The 26,429-nt window shown below is 46.3% G+C and overlaps 1 protein-coding gene across 7 annotated transcripts in view; it reads left to right on the top strand.

Moving 5' to 3' along the window:
- ZNF75A (zinc finger protein 75A) overlaps nt 1-26,429 on the top strand; it is a 48,121-nt gene that overhangs the window by 877 nt on the left and 20,815 nt on the right. For 3 of the 7 annotated variants that reach the window (XM_086692153.1, XM_086692152.1, XM_086692150.1), the window contains exons 2-7: nt 849-1,367; nt 2,530-2,695; nt 3,329-3,420; nt 3,696-3,822; nt 4,888-4,979; nt 5,343-5,469. In XM_086692153.1, coding sequence (XP_086548279.1) covers nt 960-1,367; nt 2,530-2,695; nt 3,329-3,420; nt 3,696-3,822; nt 4,888-4,979; nt 5,343-5,469 — 1,012 coding nt within the window. In that variant the 5' untranslated portion in view covers nt 849-959. The other 4 variants (XM_086692154.1, XM_086692151.1, XM_086692156.1 and 1 more) reach the window with 4 other exon arrangements.

Below are 26,429 nucleotides of genomic sequence, written 5' to 3'. Positions count from 1 at the left end.
GGTGCCCTTTTACAGTTCTTGCAAAGAGGTGCCGAAGGAGAGTGTTGAGCATCTAGTTGCTTAATTGGGGGATGCTAAGACTCCTTTTTCCGTAATTACTTTCCTTCTCTGGTGTCGCTTCTCTGTCCCAGGTCTCCTGCCAGTAGGCATACCGTGGAATTGAGAAGGTGGAATGTTCCACGCACTGTGGGCTTCCATCTTCACGACAGCATGAAGGGTCAGAGAGGTTGTACCCCCCTTACGATAGGAGACCGGGATGACACGTTAAGAGTGAAGAGAAACTCAGAATGTTCTCCGGATGGCCCCTTGGCATGGGGAAGGTGGGGTAGGAAGCACGAGAGTGAAATCTTTGGACAAGCTCCTCGCAGCCAGAAGCTGTAAGCGTTCTCACTGTCCAACCTTTCCTGAATTGTGACCATTTTTAGGAGGGCCAAGCCCTCAGTGGACGTTTGTCTCTCAACGAGCTGTGCCTTATTTCACCTGAATAATAGGGGACAAAGGGTCTGGCGGTGGATTTTTAAATTTTTTAAATATTTATTTATTTTTGAGAGAGAGAAACACATGCAGAGTGAGAGCTGGAGACACAGAATCCAAAGCAAGCTCCAGGCTCTGAGCTGTCAGCACAGAGCCCTACGGGGGGGCCTGACCCAAGAACTTTGAGATGATGACCTGAGCTGAAGTTGGAGGCTTAACTGACTGAGCCACCCAGGTGCCCTTGGCAGTGGATTTTTTAAAGGGAAAGCAAGGCAGGATTTTTCTGTTCGTTTGTCTGTTGTTGTGAATAGGAGATAACAAAGTTCTTGTGACACTCTCACTGACGTGCACCTTTTTTCTGTTCACTACTCTAGGACGAGGATCGTTTTATTGATTTTGCTCCAGAGCTGACTGGGCCTCGTTTGCCAAAGGTGGTGCTGGCGGGGTGTCCAACACAGGAGTAAAACTGTTCCTACAGCAGAGTAATGATGGTAGATCTGAAGGTGGCTGACTGTTTGAGCCCTCAGATCAGGGCTCTGTGGGAGTGCAAGGGACCTGAGATAGAGAGTTCCAGTCACATTAAGAAGTACACCCCACAAACGGACAGGCTCAGTCCAGAAAGCTGGCGCGAGCACTTCCGGAACTTCCACTATCATGATGCCCCCGGACCTCGTGAAGTTGTTGGCCAGCTTCAGGAATTTTGCCGTCAGTGGCTGAGGCCTGAGATCCACTCAAAAGAGCAGATCCTGGAACTGCTTGTGCTAGAACAGTTTGTGACCATTCTGCCCACGGACACCCAGAGCCGGATAAGGAAGGACCATCTACAAAGCATTGAGGAGGCCGTGACCCTGGTAGAACACTTGGAGAGGGAATCTGGTCAAACGAGGAATAGGGTGAGAAGAAAGATTCCTGATTCCCGTGATGAAATAGGGTGAAAGTGGATTTGGGTGGGGGCACTTCATTGAGAAATAAGGTGAATTAGGTCACTGTTCCATTGTTCCTTTAGAATAACTGAGGCAAAGCCTGAAACCACAGACCCACAGCAGTAGTCTCAGGTTTCACAGATACTTTCCTGGCCTTCCAGAACGACTGCATTTGTGATCTGTAGAGCCAGGGGGAATGGAGAGTCATAAGCCTAGTATGGCTTGCCCAAGGACATGGGTTTTGAGTTACAAATGAATAAAAGGAAATAAGGAGTTGGAGAGGAAGGGGAGGACCTCACAAAGGGAGAACACTTAGAAACGAAAAGTTGAGTGGAGATAGTAAAGAGAAGGAAAACCCAAACATCGAAGGAAGAGTGCAAAGGGAGAGAAAAGGAGGCAGAAAAAGGAAACAGATTTGGCAATCCTAGCAGAGTAGCTGAGAGGAGAGAGACATTGAGGGATATTGCCCTCTGATTCAAATGAGAGAGCCTCCACGGCGCCCTCCGCAGTTGGTCTTTGGCTCTGCTGGTTCGTGGGAATCCAGGGTGTGTTCTTAGCCACGTGGCAGAACACCAGCTGGCGTCAGGCCAACTGGGAAGAAGACACAGGCAGGCATATGTGTGGTGCCAGAAATCATCTGGAGGTAGGTTGGAGCCAAACTCTCTTCCCCTCTCTTTTCCCATTTCGTCCCCCATTCTCTGAAAGCCTTTCCTGGCCATGGGGATAATCTGGTTGATGAGACGGTTTTCTTTGTTCTTTAATCTTTTGAGAGAATGAGGAGACAGAAAAAACATTAAGCAGGGATCAAAGTCAAGAGAGAAGGGCTGTCAAAGTAGCATGATAACAGGTGACCTATGTAGTCTGAGTGGCACTGTGTTTAGAGGGGTGGGGCCTGCTGTGGTGGAGGGCTAGCGTGAGCCACATTTCTTTTCCTTTTATCCCAATAGTGCCACATTTTGTGGAGAATTCTTTTTGAAACATTGGTCGCCCGTTATTTCTTTAAGCCTTTTTGTCATTTCCTTTAGTGTTGTATATCTTCTACCATCTGGACTGTTCACTTTTTCCTCCTTCTACAATCAACCCCAAAACCAAAAATAACTTTTGTGGTAACAGAGGTGGGAATTATTTCCAGGTTGCCATACAAGAGCTGGGAAAGGAGTCAGTGCTTTTGAGAGAAACAGCAGAGTCCCAGCCAGTGGGCCTGGCCCAGGATGAAGAATTCTGGAATACATACCAAGGTTTGCAAGAACAGCTGAGCGGGAATACTCATAAAGAATCTGAGCCTGTATGTGAGAGGGGTAAGGCACATCATGATAATTCCCTTATTGGGATCTATGATAAGAGTTTATTGAACCAGAACATTGTGGGCATTTTCTGGGTGCCCAGCTATGTGGATGGGCGGATTCAGCCACGTAGCAATTACGATGTCCCCTAGGTGGCAGTAGAGCACCAGCTGTGGGTGAATTTGGGGGTTGGCCCAGGATACAGAAACATCCAGACTACAGAACCCCGGTAATAACACCAAATACTCTGTTCTTTAGAAAGCGATGGTAGAATACGAACACACTTTTGTACCAGGAGACAAATAAATGCTAAAAAAAAAATGGATCTATTGTACACCGGGTTATCTTGAGTACTTCATTTTCAAGTATGTTTAACTTTGCCTAAGTGAGAACAGTTTACACCGTGAGAGGGGAAAAAAGGTTTTTCTTACATTTATTCATTCTCGAAGGCTGAGGAACCTATTCTAGTGGCCGGTAGATACTTAGCTCTTGTATATGATGATGAGACCACTCCAGGGCACCACATATACTTGCAAGGGTGTCGTGTCTCTGCTGAAAGAATCGGGATCATCTGTATTTTAGAAATGAGCTGAGGATGTTTATAGACAGAAGCGAGAGAGATTTCCCCTGGCTCTTTTCCACCCACAGCTGTGCCTGTTCACCAGATCTTAGCCTTTTCTGAGAAGACAAACACCAAAGACTGGACAGTGGCACCTGAGCTCGTCTTGCCTGAGTCCCAGGTGAGCTGTGCAGTCCAGCCCTTGAGGGCTGCCTTTCCCCGGGCCCATGACCCACACCGCCCAGCTCACAGGCGTGTTAGCCCCAGCGTTCTCCCTGTGAAAATGAGCACCTCCGAGTCTGTTGCTGATCTGTTGCCCTTTTTCTTTTCACCCTCTCACTTTAAAAAATACCAAATGCTGTTAATTCGCTGAGTGCCCAGGGTCTCCCATGGGCCAGATGGTAGGGCTGCTTCTCTAGTGGCAAGTACTGAGCTGAAGCCCATTGTCTTCTTTAGAGCTTGTTGACATTTGAAGAAGTGGCCATGTATTTTTCCCAGGAAGAATGGGAGTTACTGGATCCCACTCAGAAGGCCCTCTACAATGATGTAATGCGGGAAAACTATGAGACTGTCATCTCTCTAGGTAAAGAATCTCCCTCTCCCGTTGGGTAGAAGTTGAGTAGTCTGTCATGTTCCTGGCTTACTAGGAACAGACTTCAGTGAGAGGCTGTGTTCCAGTAACCGGTTGTTTCTCAACTAGATGGTGTGAGCAGGGAAAGGCATATCCAGATCACCCGGAGAGCCTTTTCCAAATGCATATGCTCATTCCTTACCCTAAAATTCGTGATTGCTCCTTGCCGTCTCTCCTACGCTGCTTTTCTTTTGTCTTTCCCATCTCCGTAAAGAGCAGCACTACTCACCCAATACTTGAGGCCAGAACATTTGTGTTCATCCTTTACTCTGATCTTGTTCTCTTGCCGTACTACTGATGTATCCGTGTCCTCGGGCTCCGCACGCCGAGTACAGCCTGAGTCTGACTGTTAGCATCTTGGTCTCATCCAGGGGAATGTGTAACCAGGCTCACCTCAGTACTTCCTAACTGGCTCCTTCTGCCACTGCTCTTAGCCTTCCACAATCTACTTTGCACGCAGCAGCCAAATTTTTAAAGAACTTGATCAGATCATGAGATTACCCTGTTTAAAATGTTGAGATGATTTCTCACACATTTAGAACAAAACCCAAGTTCTTTGCCAAGGTACCAGGAGCCTCCAAGATCTAGCACCCGTTCATCCGCCACTCGTGCCCTTGCTCAGCCCTCTTTATCTACACTGATCTTGCTGTTTCTTGAACTCACCACGTTCTTTTTTACTTTCCCCTTTCCATTCCTTGGCACACTGGACTGAGTTCTGCAGTTGTAAACCTCTAGTTTTGGCCGAATTTTGAACAATTTATGACATAAGGGCAAAAAACATTTCCTTTTATTGCTTTCACTCATCAAACCAAAGACCGTCAACTGGGGAACCTGTTGTAGAAGCCGGTAGGTGTTCAGTTCTTGTGTCCAGTCAGAAGGCCACTTCTAGGTAACAGGCAACAGTTCTAAAGGTATTACATCTCTGATGAAAGAATCAGGATTGTCTGTCTTTTAGCAGTAAGCTAAGGATGTTCATAGTAGTGAGAGACATTTCTTCTGGCTCTTTTCCACCCACAGCTGTGCCTGCTCACCAGATCCTAGCCTTTCCTGAGCAGACAATCACCAAAGACTGGACAGTGGCACCTGAGCTCGTCTTGCCTGAGTCCCAGGTGAGCTGTGCAGTCCAGCCCTTGAGGGCTGCCTTTCCCCGGGCCCATGACCCACACTGCCCTACAGGTGCTCACAGGCGCCAATGTTCTTCCTGGGAACCAGGCTCTTCCTACTCTCTTGCTGATCCTTTTGCCTCTTTCCTTTCTCCCCTTTGACTTAAAAAAAAAAAAATATATATATATATATATATATATACACACACACACACACATATATATATATATATATATATATGTACGTACGTATACTTATGTTGGCTCTTATTTCGTTCAGTGCCTGACCTAACATGTAGTTCATGGACTGGATGGAAGGGCTGCTTCTCTAGTGGCAAGTACTGAGCTGAAGCCCGTTGTCTTCTTTAGAGCTTGTTGACATTTGAAGAAGTGGCCATGTATTTTTCCCAGGAAGAATGGGAGTTCCTGGATCCCACTCAGGAGGCCCTCTACAATGATGTAATGCGGGAAAACTATGAGACTGTCATCTCTCTAGGTAAAGAATCTCCGTTTCCCATTGGGTAGAAATTAAGTAAACTGTCATATTCGCTGCTTACTCGGAATGTACTCCTGTGAGAGGCTCTGTTCTAGTAACTGGTTGTTTCTCAACTAGATGGTGTATGGGCAGGGGAAAGGTGCATCCGGATCACCTGGGAGCTTTGTCCAGGTGTTCATACACTGTCTAGATTTCTTGACTGATTTTTTTTCTTTTTCCCCCAAATCTGTTCCTGTCCTATTTTTCTCAACTTAGTAAAGAGCATTTACCCAGTTCCTCAGAGGTAGGAACATATAGTCATTCTTTACTGTGATCTTACCACCATACCCCATTTTATTGCATCACTGTCTTGTGGCTCAACCTTCGCAGTGTAGCCTGAGTACAACCACATCTCATTCCCTTGTGCTCTTAGCTTCCTGGTTTAAGCTAGGAGCATGTCTAACCAGACTGACCTTGGTACTTTCTGACTGGGACGCCAGCCACCATTCTTGCCCTCCCACTCTGTGTTTTCCACACAGCAGCCAGAATCTTTTAAAAACTGATCAAATCATGACCTTTCCCGTGTCAGCACCTTATAATGACTTATCATCACGTTCAGAATAAAATCCAAACCTTACTGAAGTGCTTATTCGGATCCTCCAGGATCTGACCCTACTCACCTCCCTGCCCTCATCTCCTGCCACTTGTGCCCTTGCTCAGGCCTCTTGATCCTCACTGATCTTTCTGTTTCTTGAACTTGCTACGCACATTTCTACCTTCCCCTTTTCTCTGCCTGGCACATTTTGTGCCACATACTAAATCTCTCCCTTTTACCTTTCTGGTCCAATATCACTTTCTCAAAGAGGCCTTCCATACGACCTCATCTCAAATAGCTTCAGAGAAGCAGAATCTTTTTTTTTTTTTTTTTTTTTAATAAAGTTTATTTATTTTGAGAGAGAGCACACGCGTGAGTGGGAAAGGGGCAGAGAGAGAGGGAATCCCAAGCAGGCTCCACTGTGTAGCGTAGAGTCTGATGCAGGGCTTGATCTCACAAACAGTGAGATCATGATCTGAGCCAAAATCAAGAGACGGATGCTTAACCAACTGAGCCACCCAGGTGCCCCAGAGAAGCAGACTCTTAAATGCTGAGTTATTCTGCTTTAGTTTTGTTCAAAACATGTATCACGTGCTGACCGCTTTGTTTATTGCTGTTTGCTTGTCTCGTTCTCCCAATAGAAGGTAAGCTCCGTGAGACCGGGGTGCTTTAACTTACTCACCACTGTATCATCAGCCCAAGGAGAGTGCCTGGCACACGACAGGCAGTCAGTACACATTGCCTGAATGACCGAGTGATGCATACTTCCCGGTTTGGCAGTGTATAATTAGAAAAGTTTCACTGAGGGATTCTGGTCTGTTTCTTCCACCTGGACAAGAACCGGTGAACTCTAAGAGTGGGAAAAAGCTTCCCTATCCGGTGCGTGGTGCTCAAGAGCTAAGTAAACACTTACTGTTCCCATGACAGGAATCACTGGTGCGTGTGATAACGCAGCCCACTGCCCTTCACCTGGCTCTGCCAGACTTGGGCCGATCCTAAAGAATTAATAGAACGAATCTGTATTCCCTGCAGCCTCTCGGGCTTGGTGCCATCTTGTTTAATATGGGGCGGTCTCGGTGGCAGGAGAGGGCCGTTGTGGGTGGATTCCCATGCCCTTTCGCCTTTCCGTGGAGCCAGCTTAGGTTTATTTCCCCGTGTCCACTTGTGTACCACCCACAGATGGAGGACCATGTTAACCTGATAGCGGGTGTGAGGGTCTACCCATGTGACCCTTGGGTTAAAGCGCTGTAAACTGCCCTTTACTCTTCCTGGAGTCGTATGGAGTCGGTGGACCTTTGTCGAGTTGCCAGTCCTTGATCTCACTTTTTGCGTTTCACAGCATTGTTTGTGCTCCCCAAACCTAAGGTGATCTCGTATCTAGAGCAAGGGGAAGAGCCCTGGGTTCAAGGGTCCACGGAGCTCAAGGACAGTCCTGGAGAGCTGCCTACAGGTAAATGCACCATGGGACAGGATGAATGCCTTGATAGCAACCTTTGCAGGGCTTAACGTTTTAAATTCTGTCTATCTGTATTTTGTAGTCAATAATCATTGGATTTTCCTCTCCATTCCTGTAGTCGTTTTGCTCTGCTGTGCAGTGGGCTGACTGTTACGTTTATTCTGACAGGAATAAAGCACAAAAGTGACACTGAAAACCATCAGCCTATATGTGTTTCTGATTTAGAAATACAAGCACCAGGAGACATAGTATCAAAAAAGGCCCGAGCAAAAGTTCCCCAGAAAACAACAGGCAAAGAAAACCATGGTGATACACACAGGTTAGGGAAGTGGCATCGAGATTTTCCTGTGAAGAAAAAAAAGAAACTTTCAAGCTGGAAACAAGAGTTGCTGAAACTTATGGATCTTCACAAGAAAGCCCGTGCTGGAGAGAAGCCATTTAAGTGCCAAGAATGTGGGAAAAGCTTCAGAGTTAGCTCTGACCTTATTAAGCACCAAAGAATTCACACTGAAGAGAAACCATATAAATGTCAACAGTGTGATAAGAGGTTTAGATGGAGTTCAGATCTTAATAAGCACTTAACAACACATCAAGGAATAAAACCATACAAATGCTCCTGGTGTGGGAAAAGCTTCAGTCAAAATACAAATCTACACACACACCAAAGAACTCATACTGGAGAGAAGCCCTTTACATGTCATGAGTGTGGGAAAAAATTCAGTCAGAACTCCCACCTTATTAAGCATCGGAGAACCCACACAGGTGAGCAGCCATATACTTGCAGCACCTGCAGGAGAAACTTCAGCAGGCGGTCAAGCCTCCTCAGACACCAGAAACTTCACCGCTGACCGGAAGTTCATCTTGTGTCCTCAGCACGAAGAAATTCACCAAGTGGAGGTTGACCTTGACATTTGTGAAAAAATACAAAATTGTGAAGCACGAGTAATTCTTCATCGGTGGAAAAATTGATAAAACCATATTTCACAGAAAGGAATCAAGGTTGACTGCAGGGATCTCTATAAGTAGTTTTGTACTACTTACATTTTTACACATGACCTTCTGGGAATTCCTTAGTAAGAAAGGTATTGAAAAAAACATTCTCAGTTAGGGAAACATTTTGCAATAGTATCTGACAAAGTAACAAAGCCAGCTTTAATTAGCAAATGCGCCCATGACTCCGTCTTCTGTGATAGCAGAGCGTAAATTCTATTGGTTTTGCATTGAATTCCCAGTCACTTTTAAACACATATAACAGAAACAGTTATAGCACGGTCTCCCAAAAGAAAAAGCAATAACCTGCTTATTTAATTGCCTTCAGTTGCCTTCAAGGTAGTTGACTTAACAATTTTAAGTCCCGTGTGGGGAAAAAATGAGTTCTGTTGTCAAGTTTTCCAAGAACTAAATTGGATTTTCTTCCTTTCCCTTGTCATTGGACACTGTTCCGAAAGTTGGACATCACTTGAGTTCCTTCCTGAACATTTTAGCAACTTTAGCTCTTGAATCCTTTTAGCACCAGTTTTACTGTGATGAAATGCTATTTACTTCACCACTAGTGAATCTGCCAGGTAAATTAATAATGCACTATCTTATACCTCATTGGTGGTGTTTGAAAAAAATATAAACATCTCTAATGAGATCATATGAAAACGGGTTGGAATGTTTAGCCATGGATTGTGTATGACATGTAAAGATATTTCTGCAGTAAAATAAACTAGTTCTTTTCTTATAATCTCAGTATGATGAAGCATAAAAATCAGCACTTTCTTGAAGCCTAAAGAAAATTAATGAAAGTTTGGGATGAACTTCTCAGGTTTTTTTAATTTGCTCTGTACTTTGGCTTTTGTTTTTAAGAACAAACTAGAACTAGAATGTGTGCTGCAGGCAGGATGTGGTTCACTGGGTATGGCGGAAGATAGGGTTCCCAAGAGAAAACGTTTGGGAACTGATGCTGACTGGTGGGTAAGAATGGGTGAATCCACATCCACGTTGGATGGATGTCTTAAACTGTAAACTGTTACTAAGCAGGTAGGGTAGATACGTCTCTGTTTTGTGCACAGCATCTAACAACAGCCTTGGGTGATACATGATAGACGGCTGAAAATCTCTGTAGGCTGTGGATCTTCTTAGAGCTCTTATCTACAACAACTCTCATGTATTCCCATTAGAGCTTTTAGGTGGTGTCAGGAAAGAGGTTAAATGATTTCTTCTAAATACCTTATAAATAAGGAAATTCAGGTTCGGATACCCTATGGCTAGTGAGTCTGTTGGTTGTCACTTGGTTGCATGAGTCAGGCCTGAAGGTAGGATTTGCAGGATGGATGTGTGTGTTATCCCTCCAGGGCCAGACTGGATGATGTGTTGTGTCTTTTTCTAGCTTATAAGACATTCCTGTGGCTTGATTCGTTACTGAAACACTTAAGTCTCCATGTCCTCTGTGAAAGAGAGAAAACTGTGTTTCAACTCAGGGTTATTCTGGGGATTAGAGGGGCTGGTGAAGGAAAAGCACCCCACAGCTTGGCCAGTAGTAGATGCTCACCGTGCGTTTCTTTCCCTTTCCCCTGCTCCCCATGATATGCTGGGCAGACTGACTACGCTTAGGAAGCAGGTGCATTTATGGCTATTGGCAACTCCTTTCAGGAGTTGAGCGCTGCTGGTGGTGATAGTGCTTAGCTGCTTTGGTCTTTGACTCCAGTGCTTTATGGTTTAAGTCTCGTGATGGTCTGGCACCCTCAATGAGACTTTATTTTCTTCAAGATGATTCAAATATGATTTCGTAAGCACAGCCAGCTCTGAAGCTCCCGTCTGCATAGCTGTTACCCAACGCCCTCATCCTTCGACTACTGGTACTGTGTCATCCCGGGATACATGTGGACATCTTCCTGGTGCTACATTCATTCACTTTGATGGGGATCTCTTGTGGGCCCAGGCACCGTTCTAGACTGAGAAGATAGTAGTGAACAAAAGAGCTGGAAATCCACTCTCACGGGACTTGTATTCTAGTGAAGAGTAGAGAGAGTGATTGTGGTTTTCTGCTACTTGAAGTTAGGGTCACAAGGTAGTTTTGGGTAATGGGTTGTGAGCAGAAGCCTCACTTGTGGGCTGAAGCCTTTCATTGTTGGTGCAAGACTCGGTAGTGCTCTTCTGCATCAATCATGGAAGCCCACACAGGAAGGGGCCAGAGGGTCAAAGTAGTCTGGAATGCTGAGCGCCCCGCCCCCTGGCCCCTTGGTGAGGAGCTGTTCTGGAGCATGGCCCAGACCTGTGATGGACTTTATGGGAATGAGAAATAAACCTTTGTTAAACCACTGAGGTGTTGGTGTCGTGTGTTTCTGCAGCATAACCTAGCTCATACAAATAGAGGCAGCTATCTACTAGAGCTGCGGAACCTTTTCTGTGGTTCCATGTGGACTTTGACCCTGAACAGAAATCTGCCTTCCTCTGAGCCAATGTAACACTGGTGGGCACAACGAGGAGCTTACATGACTAGCTGATAGGAAAGAAGGACTGACTTCTTACCTGAGACAATCCAGGTTGGTCATTTTTTCTTTTAAAAATTTTTTTTAAAAATGTTTATTTGTTTTTGAGAGAGAGAGTGCAAACAGGAGAGAGGGCAGAGAGAGAGGGAGACATAGAATCTGAAGCAGGCTCCAGGCTCTGAGCTGTCAGCACAGAGCCTGACGCGGGGCTTGAATCCACAAACCAGGAGATCATGACCTGAGCCGAAGTTGCACGCTTAACCAACTGAACCACCCAGGCACCCCTAGGTTGGTCATTTTTTCAAGTGGACAAGGCAGCCATCTCTCCCTGCCTCTCTGGCTTCTCCCCTATCCTTGCACTCTGTTCCCCTGTGCTCCAGTGTTTATGTGCATAAGATACGTTTCTGTCGATCGATGGGCCACAGAGAGAGGATGGGTTGCCTTTCATTTCTCATGTGAGTGCAATATACATTAAGGAGTCGTTTGGTAACTACCCCTTGCATATCTTAGGTGAGTCTTGTGTCAAAAAACACGCAACCTAGGGCAGAAGCAAATTTGCCCTGATTGGTGTACAGAGGAAGGTGGCTGCCCTCTTGGACTAAGGTGATAGTTGGGAAGAAGGTTGTGCAGAAAAGCAGAAGCAGGACCTTCCATTTGAGGAGTGAGAAGCCTCTGTGGGGAATGTCTCCTTAGCCAATTACCAGCTGTACAATGTTCCAGAAGTCCGTATGTAGGGTGGACAAAAGGACATTGGGAGAAGGAATTTCTATTTGTCACAGGGTTGAGCACCGATTACCAAAAATGCAACAGAAAATCAAAATTAGGTTGGGTTCAAGATGAAGTGGAACACACAACCGTAGATTTAGCCTCAAATGTTAGTATTACGGCTCTCAGAAATATAACCAAATGATTTTAGGACAGTCCAGAAGTTGCTGTGTTTCAGTTGGTTCAGGTCACAGCTTTATAATGGTTCCTTGCTTGGTTCTGAGAACTGGATCCAACGCTTGGGTGGCTCAGTTGGTTAAGCGTCCGACTTCGGCTCAGGTCATGATTTCACAGTCTGTGAGTTTGAGCCCCGCGTCGTGCTCTGTGCTGACAGCTAAGAGCCTGGAGCCTGCTTCAGATTCTGTGTCTTCCTTTCTCTCTGCCCCTCTCCCACTCACACTCTGTATCTCTCTCTCAATAAAATAAAATATTAAAAAAATTAAAAAATATATTTTATTTTTAAGTAATCTCTACACCCAACATGGGGCTTGAATTCAACCCTAAGATCAAGAGTCACATGCTCTTCTGACTCAGCCAGGCAGGAGCCCCATCACGTTTCTTTAGTCTTTGTCAGTCTGAAATGGTTCCTCAGTCTTTTATTGACATAAACAACGTTGACACTTTAAAGATCATTAGCCACTTATTTTATAAACATCCCTCAATTTGAGCTTCATGCTTCCTCATAATTAGATTCAAGTTTTGCCTCTCTGTCAGGAAACCACAGCAGTGATGTTGCCTTCTTTGTGTCCTATCAGGTGTTTCTATGGACTAAATTGGGTCCTTCCACCCCCAAATTCATACCTTGAAGCCCTGACCCCAATGTGACTGCCTTTAAAGATATGGCCTTTAGGAGTTAATTAGAGGTAGGTAATTAGGTGGGCGTCTAATCCGATAAAATTGGTGACCTTAGTAAACAAGGAAGAAAGGAAGAGACCTTTATCCACACCCACTCAGAGAAAATACCACATGTGAACAAAGTGTTCATCTGCAAGCCAGGAAAGAGCCTTCACCAGAAACCTAATCCTCCCAGAACCCTTATCTTTGACTTTCTAGCCTATAGAAACATGGGAAAGTAAATTCCTGTTTACGTCACTCTGTTTATGGTATTTTGTTATGGCAGCCTGAGCCAACTAAGATCATGTATGTTTCAATGTGTCCCATTGCTAATGACATTACTTGAATCATCTTAAGTGAAGATGGTGTCTGCCAGGCTCTTCCTGTATTTTATCTATTCCTTTTATAATTAGTAACTTTAATGGTGAAGTAATTTGAAACCATGTAAATACCCTGTTACTAATGAAATTCAGTGTTTTCGTTTATTTACATGTTACAAAATCAAGGTTTCCTATTTTATTCAGTAGTTTGTAATGTATTACTATTATTATATTGTCTGCTATCTGATTAGTGGAAGTCCATTCAAACTTTTGTTTTTCTGACTTTTCCCCAAATTATTTGAGCACTTTTTCCTTTCTGGAACCACAAGCTATTCGATGCTCATCTTGTATTATCCTTGCCCTAGCCCAGCCATTTATCTCAAATGGTATTTAGAAGCCTATTTCTAGACCCTAAGTGTCCTTATTACTATTGGTAAGGTTATACATATCTCAAAGAGAGTATATTAACTTCATTTGTTTTTCTGGTGGGAGAATTAGGGGACTGAGACAAGGAGAGTGAAGACATTAAATTTAAAAAGAGAGGTTTTTAAAAACAGTTTTTACTTTAAAAAATTTTTAATGCTTATTTATTTTGGGAGAGAGAGCATGAGCAGGGGAAGGACAGAGAGAGAAGGAGACAGAATCTGAAGCAGGCTTCAGGCTCTCAGCTGTCAGCACACAGCCCGATGTGGGGCACAAACCTATGAACCATGAGATCATGACCTGAGCTGAAGTCGGATGCTTAACCGACTGAGCCACCCAGGCACCCCTAAGAGTTTTTATTTATTTACTGTGAGAGTGTGAGCAAGGGAGGGGCAAGGAGAGAGAGAGACAGAATCCCAAGCAAGCCCTGCTCTGTCAGGGCAGAGCCCGATGTCACCACCACAAGGTCATGACCTGAGCTGGAATCAAATCCCACACTTAATGGACTGAACCACCCAGATGCCTCAAAAGGGACGCTTCTCTTGCAGAAGATGCTTAGACCCCATTAACGTTGTGTCAGGCAAAACCCAAAAAGATGATCAGCGGGGGGACCCCTGTAAAAGCAATGTCCAATAATGAGAAGGGAATGCTCTCCGATTTTGATTTCCGTTTTCTGTGCTGTAGTCCCATTATTCTCAGGCTCCAGCGAAGGCTTATATGAACCCTCTTTTGAAAAACAAACCAAGAGTGTTGGGCCCAAGCTTTGTGTGTAGGGAGAAGCAGACAAGAAAGAGGGGAAACAGTTGACAAAGGGCCAAATGTGAAGGGTAGATGACTCAGAGCTGTACAGAGAACGAAATGACAAATGGCAATCAGGACAGGGAAAGCATCCCTAGAAATTGGGAGCAATACTTGAGGTCTCAGTTCCTAATTGTCTGAAACATAATTTTTTGATAATATATGACAACATAGCAAATTTCATTAGGAATCAGGGGTTCAAGTGACAGCCAAAATGAAATACTGTTTTATTAATTCTGGCTGGTAGACATTTAAAAGACTGAAAATACCAAGAATTCATAATGATATGAAAACACCAGGAACTTTTTTTTTTTTTTTTGAGAGGGGGGGTGTGGAGAGAGAGAGAGGAACTGCAAGCAGGGGAGAGGGACAGAGGGAGAGAGAGAAGCCCGACCCAGGGCTTGATTCCATCACTCTGGTATCATGACCTGAGCTGAAATCAAGAGTCAGATGGTTGTCTGACTGAGCCACCCAGGTGCTCCCACTAGGAGCGATTTTTTTTAAAGTTTATTTATTTTGAGGGCGACAGAGACAGCATGAGTGAAAGAGGGGCAGAGAGAAGGAGAGAGAATCCCAAGCAGGCTCTGCACCGTCAACATGGGGCCTGATGTGGGACTCGAACTCACAAAACCATGAGATCATGACTTGAGCCAAGACCAAGAGTCAGATGCTTAACTGACTGAGCCACCCAGGCGCCCCTGAACTAGCACTTTTTAAATACTGCTGGAGGAGGGGGATACTAGTACAACCACTTCGGCATTATTTAGTAAAGTTGAGGATGTTACACACCAAAGACCTATTTCTCTGGGACACACCCTAGATAAAGTCTTAAAAAATACACCTGTTTACATGTACAATAATGTTCACGGCAGCATTGTTTATAATAAAATCCTGAAACAGCCCAAATATCCACTAACAGAATAGATGAATGAATGCGGCAGTCATTTAGCGGAATATTATCCAGCAATAAAAATAAAGTAGAGCTATATGCACCTACTTGGATGAATATCACAAGTGAGATGTGTAGTGAAAAGTTACAGAAAAATGTGAACCACAAAAACTTCTGCAGCCATGCAAGAAGTTTTATGTCATTTGGATAATTACAAAAATGTTGATCCCAGAACACCAGAAAACTCGGAGACACACACAAATATACCGTAAGATTATAGGTGATTTTCTTTCTTTTTTTGTTCTGTCCCTCAACTCCTCTGAGAGCATTCTCTCGTCAATGATAGACGCAGCCACAGATTGCCATCTGTTGGTCCTCCGCTGTGTTGTGGTCAAGCAGTGATGTGACTGCTTGAAATTGGCAACTCTGGCCTTGCAAAATGTTGTGTTAGTTTTATAATTTTTAAAATTTTATTTGTATTTCTTTGGAAGAGGGGGGAGGAGCAGAGAGATAGGGAGAGAGAGAGAGAGAGAGAGAGAGAGAGAGAGAGAGAGAGAATCCCAAGCAGTCTTCACTCTCATCACAGAGTCCAATGCAGGGCTCGGTCCCACAACTATGAGACCATGTCCTGGGCCGAAATCAAGAGTCAGGCTCTTCACCCACTGATTGACCAAGGTGCCCCATGGCCTTGCAGAATGTTTTTGGTGACTCCCTATTTCAGATGCCTGCCACGCTATAGCTGTTCCTCTGTGAGCAGCACCATGGTTGATCATTTCCTTTATGACATGCCTGCCTGGATGAAGTTATATGTGGCCATAAAGGTTTCAAACGTTTGAAGTCTTGGGGTGCCTGGGTGGCACAGTCATTTCAGTGTCTGAGTCTTGATTTTGGCTCAGGTTGTGACCCTAGGGTTGTGGGACTGAGCCCCACCTGGGGCTCTGCGCTGAGGTGAGCCTGCTTGGGACTCTCTCCCTTGCTCTGCCCCTCTCTTCTGCTCATGTGCTCTTTCTCTCTCTAAAATAATATAAAATAAAATAAATTTTTTTAAAACGTCAAAGTCTTCGTGACAACAATCATCATCCTACTGGTCTCCATATGACTGACCCTTGTCAACCATATCTACATTACAGAAGCTGGCCAAGATCTTCTAAGCCAAGGACTAGGGGAGCAAAGCTTTAGAAACCTGTAGATCCCACCAAGTGGTACAGGAATTCTCTATGGGATATTCATGTCTGATTAAATCTCTCCTAAGAACAGCTACTTCCTTGGTTAGACCAATTTCCTTATCTTTATCCTGTTCTTTTTAAAAAATATTTTTATTTATTTTTTTATTTTGTTAATGTTTGTTTATTCTTGAGAGAGAGAGAGAGAGAGAGCAAGCATGAGCTGGGGAGGGGCAGAGAGAGAGAGAGAGGGAGAGAGACAGAGAATCAGAAGTAGGCTCCAAGCTCCAAGCTGTCAGCACAGAGCCTGATGCTTGAACTCATGAACCATGAGATCATGACCTGAGCTGAAGTCAGACTCTCAACCAACTGAACCACCCAGACGCCCCCCAAAATATTTTATCTTAAAGTAACCTCTATGCTAACATGGGGCCCATACTCACAACCCTGAGACCAAGAGTCACATACGCTGCTGGCTGAGCCAGCCAAATGCCCCATTATCCTGTTTGTTTGTTTTTTTTTTAAGTTTATTTATTTTGAGAGAGAGAGAGAGAGAGCTGGGGAGGGAGAGGCAGAGAGAGAGAATCCCAAGCAGGCTCCGCACCCTCAGCACAGAACCTGAAGCAGGGTTCTAACTCACGAACCATGAGAACATGACCTGAACCGAAATCAAGAGCTGGATGTTCATCCGACTGAGCCACACAGCCGCCCCTCTCCTGTTCTTAACATACACTCATACTCTCTTATCTACAGCGTAAGGCACATGGACCTTAAGAGTGCACTAAAGAAATTTCTAGGTGGCCGAGGAGACATGTGACTAAAGCTACAGAGAAGCACTGCTCTGTCGTCGTTTTTTCCCAGATCAGACTCTGTTATCTCTCTCCTTTCTGTCACTGTAGTGCTCTAGTTACATTGCCCTCTGAATAGAGAGGCATCAGCATACCTTAGAAAGTTCATGACACTAGGAACCAAGAGGCTTGGGCATTTTGGTGTACTGTGCAAATGAGATATGATAGTGGATCTGATCTCTCCAGCACTTAATTTCATCATCTAGGAAATGAACAGAATAGCGGACAGGAACACTGTAAGGACCAAATAGATCATTTATGGGAGTGCTTAGTGAAAACTTCTCAGTGTCATATTTTAAAATTTTCTATAATGTTTTATTTATTTTTGAGAGAGAAAGCACAAGTGGGGAGGGGCAGAGAGAGAGAGAGACAGAGACAGAGACAGAGAATCTGAAGCAGGCTCCAGGATCCAAGCCATGAGTGCAGAGCCCTAACCCAGGCTGGAATTCACGAATCCTGAGATCATGACCTGAGACAAAGCAGGAGGCTTAACCGATTGAGCGACTCAGGCACCCTTGCTGGGTGTTATTCTTTTTTTCTTTTTTCTTTTCTTTTCTTTTTTTTTTTTTTTTAATACAATAGTCCAGCCACAGGAACTGGAGGCTGCAATGCCACACTGGACACGTGGCAGATGGCAGGGTGTCACATCTCCCTAGGTGGCTGTTGTTGGCTCTGGGCTGTCTGACTTAACACACGTGTTCTTTCCCACCAATTTAGATGGGGCATAATTTGTGTGACTGCAGTCACCTTCAAGTCTTCTCTGGGTGAAAAGAGCCTGGTCGTTCAAGGAGCCACCAGGACTAGTCCTGTCAGCTTCATTTGTGGTGACCACAGTCAGCATCTCTCAAGGTAGCAGGAGGTCATATGGGCCAGGACCTAGCTAGGACACCAGCTGTCCTTGCTCTCACACTCTTGGCCAGCTTCTACTTCTGCTCACCCTAATGGCAACAGTGTAGCTGCTGGCTCAGCCCATCAGCTCAGGGCCTTGTCCTTGTTGTGGCCTATGAGAGAATTAAAGGAGGGAACATACCCGGGTCTCACCATGAAAGGATTAGAACCTTGGTCAGTGATTCTCACACATCACAGTAAAATAAAATTTATGACTCTTCTAGGTGTATGACAATTTTTACAACATAACTAATAGTGCCCCCTTTCCCTAAAAGTGTCACAGTTTGGGCAATGAATTATGTAATTGCCCTACTTAAAATTCATATTTCCAAGCTCCATTCGTAGAGTCTGGTTTACTATATTTAGGGGTTCTTAGGAATCTGGATTTTATTTTTTTTTTAATATGAAATTTATTGTCAAATTGTTTTCATACAACACCCAGTGCTCATCCCAACAGGTGCCCTCCTCAATGCCCATCACCCACTTTCCCCTCCCTTCCACCCCCCATCAACCCTCAGTTTATTTTCAGTTTTTAAGAGTCTCTTATGGTTTGGCTCCCTCCCTCTCTAACTTTTTTTTTCCTTCCCCTCCCCCATGGTCTTCTGTTAAGTTTCTCAAGATCCACATAAGAGTGAAAACACATGGTATCTGTCTTCCTCTGTATGACTTATTTCACTTAGCATAATGCTCCCCAGTTATGCTAAGCATCCACATTGCTACAAAAGGCCATATTTCATTCTTTTTTTTTTTTTTTTTAATTTTTTTTTAACATTTTATTTATTTTTGAGACAGAGAGAGACAGAGCATGAACGGGGGAGGGCCAGAGAGAGAGGGAGACACAGAATCTGAAACAGGCTCCAGGCTCTGAGCTGTCAGCACAGAGCCCGACGCGGGGCTCGAACTCACGGACTGCGAGATCATGACCTGAGCCGAAGTCGGCCGCTTAACCGACTGAGCCACCCAGGCGCCCCTCATTCTTTTTCATTGCCAAGTAGTATTCCATTGTGTATATAAACCACAATTTCTTTATCCATTCATCAGTTGATGGACATTTAGGCTCTTTCCATAATTTGGCTATTGTTGAACGGTGCTGCTATAAACATTGGGGTACAAGTGCCCCTATGTATCAGGCACTCCTGTATTCCTTGGGTAAATTCCTAGCAGTGCTATTGCTGGGTCATAGGGTAGATCTATTTTTAATTTTTTGAGGAAACTTCACCCTGTTTTCCAGAGTGGTTGCACCAGTATGCATTCCCGTGTGTGTTATTCTTAATCATAGTGGAATGCTTTCTCTAAGAAGGTTTATTGGTGTATATCATATAACACCTCCCTCCATTTATATCCTGATGGAGTGCTAATCCTTCAAGGTGCCTCCATAAGTGATGGATGGATGAAAGGGCCAGAAAACACAGACCATTGTTCTTGCCCTCACACTCAGGATCTCAATCCATCAGCTTCCTCTTCAAAACATATTCGGAATATTCCCATCTAGAATAACACACACATGTGAAAATTAGGAAAGTGTTTCAATGTCTATCAAAGAAGTAATGATTGAGGATTGAATACATTATGGTATATAACTAAACGCAACGGCCTAAAAATGAAAGATGAGGTCGATATATTGAAATAGAAAACCTTCGGGGCGCCTGGGTGGCGCAGTCGGTTAAGCGTCCGACTTCAGCCAGGTCACGATCTCGCGGTCCGTGAGTTCGAGCCCCGCGTCAGGCTCTGGGCTGATGGCTCGGAGCCTGGAGCCTGTTTCCGATTCTGTGTCTCCCTCTCTCTCTGCCCCTCCCCCATTCATGCTCTGTCTCTCTCTGTCCCAAAAGTAAATAAAAACGTTGAAAAAAAAAAATAGAAAACCTTCAAGATAAAGTAAATGGGCAAAATTGCATATGAAGGTACAGGAAGATAAACACACAAGTAACAGTTATTTCCTCTGTAGAGAGAGAATGTTGCTTGGGAAATAAGGAATGGGGAGATTTCTTTTTAATATGACAATGATTGGTACTCGTGGAATATTAAGATATGAAACGGGGAAGATATCACTGGGTTAGAAGCAGGTTCTAGCCCTATTTCTGTCAGTAGACAGTCGCTTGAAAACTGTCTTTGGTTTCCCCTTCTAGAGGATGAAAATAGTAATACTATTGACTTCATAGTGTTACAGGAGGGTGGGAGAGACGCTGGTCCTTATCTCTCATGGAGTCGAAGAATGAATCTCATGGACAAGGGAGTGGGCAAAGTGATAGAGTTTATTGAGGGCAAGTATAGAGCTCTCGAGAGTGAGAGGGGTCCTGACTGGGTCCCTGGCTTTTTATTGGAACATCAGAAAGTTTGTGAGACTCCACGCACGGCATCCAGCCCAGGCACGTCCGGAATATGTTTATCTGATCCTCTTTTCTCAAACTCCGCTGCCCCTTCTTCAGGCTCCCACTTGTAGGTGCATCCTGCCTCCCTGAAGTTCCTTTATGTCTCCCTGCCTAATGTTAACAACCCTTTCCGAAACAATAGGATGGTTGTTCGGATTATTTAGTATGAACGTGTTTACAACTGTGCCTTAGCATACCGCTAGCGTGACTTTTTTTTTTTTTTTTCTTACTACTGTCGCTGTCCCATCTGTAAAACGCTCTGAGCAACACCAGTGTTGGAAGGAAAACCCATCCAAGTCAAAAAGCAGAAGCACCTGACCCACTTAACAGCAACCAATAGGAGAGCCTTAACAAGGGCCCGGTACTCTCCAAAAGCGTGATTGGTCCCAGGGCTTGACGCCAAGAGGATCCTGTCCATTTACTGGTGAGGACTGCTGTCCATTAGCAGAAGGCGGAAACCAGAGAAATTGAAGTGTCCTTCAGGCCGCGCTTGCGTGTTCTGTCCCGCTCTTTTTTTTGGGTTGAGCTCCTGCGCCTGCGTCCGGGCTTCAGGAAGTCCCGGCATGCCCCGCGGCAGCTTCTGGTTCAGCGCGCCGGGAAAAGGTGGCGTGGCCGGTGAGTGGCTCGTGTGAAGCTGACTTTTCCTCTTCCTTTGGTCCCCGGCGCTGCTGCTCCTGCGTCTCCCCATAGCTGTCATCTCCCGACCTGGGTGTCGGGACGCGAAGACACCGACTGGCCGTGTTCCGGGACCTCGCCCCCCTGGGGAGGCGTGGGGACGAGGTAGCCGGCGTGCCAGCCCGCCTCCCTTCGGGGTCCCCGTCCGTACGTTTCCCAGGGGAGAGGCCTTTGAAAGGCCCTGAGCCTCTTGTCCTTGCGATTTACGCTGAGAAAACATTCGTTCCCCGAGGCCCTACTGCCTCAGAAGGCCACTCAGGCACACTCCTTGCCCTCGGCTCTCGAACTCGTGGAGAAGACAAACCCGCCAGAAACATCGTGGTATTAGGTGGAGTTAGATAAGGCGCCTGGAGAGAGAGAGTCGGAGACAGGGCTGAAGAGTTGAAAGCATGAGGAGGGTTCAGGAAGGTGGGGGGGGGGTGGCGGTGGTGCCGGTGCAGGTACTCATCCTGTGGACTTCCTGCCTTTTGGTGGTGCTCTCCTTGAGGGCATTTCTTTCTGTGTTTCTAGGCTCAGCTACCCTTCCTCCCCTGGTTGGACCTTGAGAAAAGAGTGTTCTAGGCAGGAAATGTTTAGCGGACCAAGGCACTATGGATAGAAAACCCAGAGTCTGTTTGTTCTAGGACCTGGGACTGGTTCACCTGTACTGGTTGGAGAATGTATATAGGATAGTGGACAGTGAGGCTGGAGGGGTAGATTGGGCCTTGAATGTTGAGGAAGGCCTTGTAAACTCAGAGATCTTGGCTTATCCCAGTGTTGCATCCACACGACTTCTGAAACAGAATGCTACGGGCCCCAGTGACTCTCACAACAAAGTTTATTGCAATGAGAGGCAAGGCCGACCGATCGGGACCAACACTTTTGATCAGAGTGCGGCCTCAAACAGCTGGGGTATAGAGTTTTTATAGCCAACCACATCGTTTTATCATCACCTGGGAACAGAACAAAGTAGTTCCCAGATGAGTTGGAAACAGTTCCGGGATGGGGTGATTATTTTAGACTTTCTGCTGTTAAGTGGCAACCAGTTGATCTCCTTGACCATGCCTCTGGTGCTCTTTTCTTTGAACTTTTGTTCCCTTAATTGGTGAAGCCTAATTTACAAGAGTAGGAAGCGTAATTTACAAGAGTAAAGCAAGGCTGTTATCTCTTAACCTTCAGTGTCAAAACAAAGCTGTTATTTCTCAAGCTGCAGTGTCAACACGAAGCTGCTATCTCTCAAGCTGCAGGTTAGCCCTACACTACAGTTTAACCCTTATACCAGTGGCAACAGGAAGTCTGCAGGGCTTTGGGACAGAGTAGTTATATAATTGGGTTCGATTTGTAGAAAGTAAAGAAGTCCAGGGGCACTTGGGTGGCTCAGTCGCTTGACTATCAGCCCCTTGATTTCCACTCAAGTGTTCATATCAGTTGGTGAGATCGAGCCCTGCGTCAGGCTCTCCACATTGACAGCTTGAAGCCTGCTTGGGATTCTCTTCCTCCCTAACAATGGAGTCAATGTTGTTGTCAGAAGTCGGCAGTACCTCTGACATCCATCGGGTGGAGGCCATGGACACAGCTGTTCATCGTGTAATGCACAGGATACCCCTACCTACCCACTTACCCACAATAAAGACCTGTGTAGCCCAAGATGTCAATAATGCTGAGGTTCAGAAATCCCGCTTAGCGCATTACTAGTGGAAAAGAAGGAGAGACAGATAACAGATACCTGAAACAAAGACCACTTTTCATATTTTATATTCATAATGCTTACGTACTTGACACCTAGGCAGCTAATCAGTTCTGTTGACACCAGTCTTACTCACATTTTCTCACCCATTCATTCATTTGCAGAATAATTATACACTCCAAGCAGTACTGGAGGTGCTGTGATTCAGCAATGACCAGACCAGTTCCCTCCTCTGCAAGAACCTTACATCTTACAGGAGAATGACAGACGTTAAATCTATAAATACATGTCAGTTGGTGAGATAGGTCATAAAGAAATTCCTTTAAAATTTTTAAAAAATTTTAATGTTTGTTTTTTTTGAGAGAGACAGACATCGAGAGTGTAAGCAAGGGAGGGGCAGAAAGAGGGAGTCACAGAATCTGAAGCAGGCTCCAGGACTCTGAGCCACCAGCAGACAGCCCGACACAGGGCTTGAATCCACAGACTGCAAGATCATGGCCTGAGCCTAAGTCAGATGCTTAACCGACTGAGCCACCCAGGTACCCTGAAGAAATTCCTGTAAGATGGAGTTTCTCTCGCTACCACCCCAGACCATTTACTCTGCACCTTCTATATGCTAAGCACAGAGCAAGATGCTTTACAAATAGCATTTCTAACCCTTTTCTCTTTCTTGCAACTTAGGTATTGTTATCCTCAGATGAGAAAAAGAGGCACAGAAAAGATGCATAATTTGCCTCAATCATTGTGGAGCGAAGCCGGGCTGGAAAGCAGATCCGCCTGTGGTCAGAGGCAGTGCTGTTTCCATTAAGCATCACTCTGTCATAGGCCAGCCTGACTTGAACGGGAGAAGACATTTGTCCTGTTCTTGCTACACTAGGAGAATCAGGTAGAAATGAAGTCTCACATTCACCTCTTTCTCTTTCCAGACTACACTTTGTTACAGAGAGGCCTCCCTGGAGGTGATTCTTCCAGGTTGTTGGAACTGTTCACCATCAGTTGGGGGTGAATTCCTCTGTATTGCTCACATTCTCTCAGATGGCCGATGGCAGATCTGACCCCTCCAAGGGGGTGGCAAGTTGGAGCTACCCCACCAGCTCTTCAGACTGCAGTTACTAGCAAGAGCTCGGCCTCAGGAGGCTTTCATCCAGCTCTGGGAACCCAGCTATTCACGGCAGCAGCCCGGGGTGCATTGAAGGAGAAGATTCTGGAGCTGAAGCAATTCCTGACCATTCCGCACGGGGCATCCAAGCCTGGGTGAGGGTGTGTCATCCAGAAAGCCTAGAGATGGCAGTGACCCGGGTGCACAATTTGGACTGAGAAGCTGGGGGATCACGGTGAGAAGGGGGTTATGTAAAGAGAAAGTGAGATGAGGGACCTAGACTACCTAGGTGAGGGCACAGGCATCCGGGAGAAGCTGGAGAAACCTGATTATGCTGCTGCTTTTCTTTATTTTTATTTGTTTAATGTTTGTTTATTTTTGACAGAAACAGAGTGTGAGCGGGGGAGGGGCAGAGAGACAGGGAGACACAGAATCTGAAGCGGGCTCCAGGCTCCGAGCTGGCAACACAGAGCCCAAGAACCCTCTGCCCTCGGACGCAGGGACTGCATGCCCAGGAAGCTGTGAGAACTTGGGCTGCGTCCTCAGTGTCCTCCCCGAAGCAGACGGATGTGACTGGATTTCTGGTCGGGAGAGGGACAGAGCGAGGCCAGCTGGGGGCTGAGGGCAGCACGGCCGGGTGTCAGCTGCGCGGCTCTGCGTGGGACTGCCACCGACTTCCCTGCACCGCCCTGAGCAGATGGGCCTCTGAAGTGCTCTCTGCCACTGCCAGATGTGGCTCTGGGTTCCTGACCTTCTGTTCTACCCGGCCACCCAGACTGCCTCCTTCTTTTCGTCTTTAACTTAGCTCTGGCCGTCCGGGAATCTACACTACACCTTTCTTCCCTGGGCCCGTGGATGATCTCTCTCGGGACGGGAAGGTGGGAGTGATGGGGTTTTGTCCAGGTGATGGTGTGTGTGCTCCGAGAAGAGCCGGCAGCCCTGTGGTTGTGTGGGGAGTCGCAGAGCTTCTCCCATAAGGAGAGCCCGTGAAGCCCACGGCCAGGGGCTTTCCCAAGAGAAGAACCAGACACAACTCCTCTCAGGCTGCGCGGGCCATGGGGCCTTCAAAGGGGGCCCAACTCTTTGAAGAAAATGGTGAGATACAGAGTCTCAGGCTGGAAGGGGAGAGGCAGGAAGGATCAGGGACGAGAGTTTATCAGTGCCTGTGACATCCTAGACATGACCCTGTAGTTGTGTCATGACCAGAATCGGGACCAGGAAACTGGCGGCTCGGGGTGCAGATGTCTGGTTGCGAATGTAGGCCTCACAGTTTCATGTGGTCTTCCCCTCACAAAGGCTCATTCCGTGACAGCTTCGGCAGGATCAGCCTGCAGAGACTCTCCCCTCCCTCTGCTCTTCCCCCATGGGCACATGCGAGTGAGCTCGCTCTCTCAAAAAAAAAAAAAAAAAAAAATCCCATTTGGACATGTCAGGTGGCTTGTCAGTTGAGAAGGAATGGAAATGCATGTGAAATGCTCCAGAGCCCAGCTTTGAGGCAGCAGCTAAGAAGCCAGAATGAGAGGGTGAGGGAGACCAGGTGCATGGGAGAGGCCCCATTGTGCCTGGCCCACCCCAGAAACCAGAGAGTTTAGCAACCGTATGTGGGATGTGTCAGCTTCTGCAACTATGTCCTGTATCTGGTCAAGGCTTGACTCATAAAAACAGTCCCGCCTGGGGATTCCAGTGGACAGTGCCCGATGCTACCCATGGATGGCCCCCAGTGGATAATACCTCGACGGTAGGGGGCGAGTGTGAGCATGCTCTCTTACGCATGAGGTCTCTGGTGGCTCTCTTTGCTTCAACCACCTTACCTTCAGCTGTAAAAGCTTCTTAGGCACCGTATCTGATCTCTACCGGAATCCCTAGCTCTTCCTCTGGTGCCAGTACGGGGCACATCTGGGAGTGTTGGCGGTAGTGGGTGTGAAATGAAGCCTCGGCTGTGCCTGCCCACCTGGGGGCCCAGGCCTCTGGCACCTCAAGACAACCATGCCGGTGCTAACGTGCAGTAGAGGGCTGTGTCCCGAGGTTCCACACAGAGTGTTGACCAGAGAGATCGCTCAGAATGAAAGATGTGTGTAAGTAAAGGTTTGGAATTGACTTGACCCCCATTCACAGTCCAGCCTTGTGATCTCAATTTCCATGCACATCTAACCTAGGATAGTGTGCATGGGGCCTCCCAGGAAACCCAGGCGTTACTTGCGATATTCAGTAAATCGCAAACTTCTGGAAAAACTCCAGAGGTGCCACTAGAACGGCCAAGTACATGGAACACGCCTGAGCGGCTTCAGGAGCACAACTTCCTCCTCTGCCAGAGCAGGGCGTCACAGAGTTCCTTCTCTGAGGTGCACTCCCCTACCACAGGGACAGGTGAGGCGACCCCCTGTCGTGAGGCACTCCCCTCACGAGAGAGGCCTAGAAGAGGTGGCAAGAGGAAAGGCAAGTGGGGCAAGGAGGCGGAGAGGCCCAGCTCAGCTTCGGCTCTGGCCACCCATCCGGCTCCTTAAGCTGAGGAACCACAGCAGGTGAGTGGGAAGCAGGGCATCTGTGGGCTTTGGCCTGCTTCTCTGGGTGTGAGAAGACTGGGTCCTCTGTATGGGAATGGTCAGCAGTCCTTGCAAAAAGAATCCTGTCCGTTAGGGAATGAGGTCAGTAAAGATGTTTCAGTGAGGGATATAGGAACCGCGCGGAGAGTCCCAGTATTTCCTATACAGGGGGGA

This window comes from Puma concolor, chromosome E3, assembly GCF_028749965.1.
Source record: "Puma concolor isolate L17-30 chromosome E3, mPumCon1.1.hap2, whole genome shotgun sequence".
Classification (NCBI taxonomy): domain Eukaryota; kingdom Metazoa; phylum Chordata; class Mammalia; order Carnivora; family Felidae; genus Puma; species Puma concolor.
Note: the sequence above shows the minus strand (reverse complement) of the source record. Positions and strands in the feature narration are given on the sequence as shown.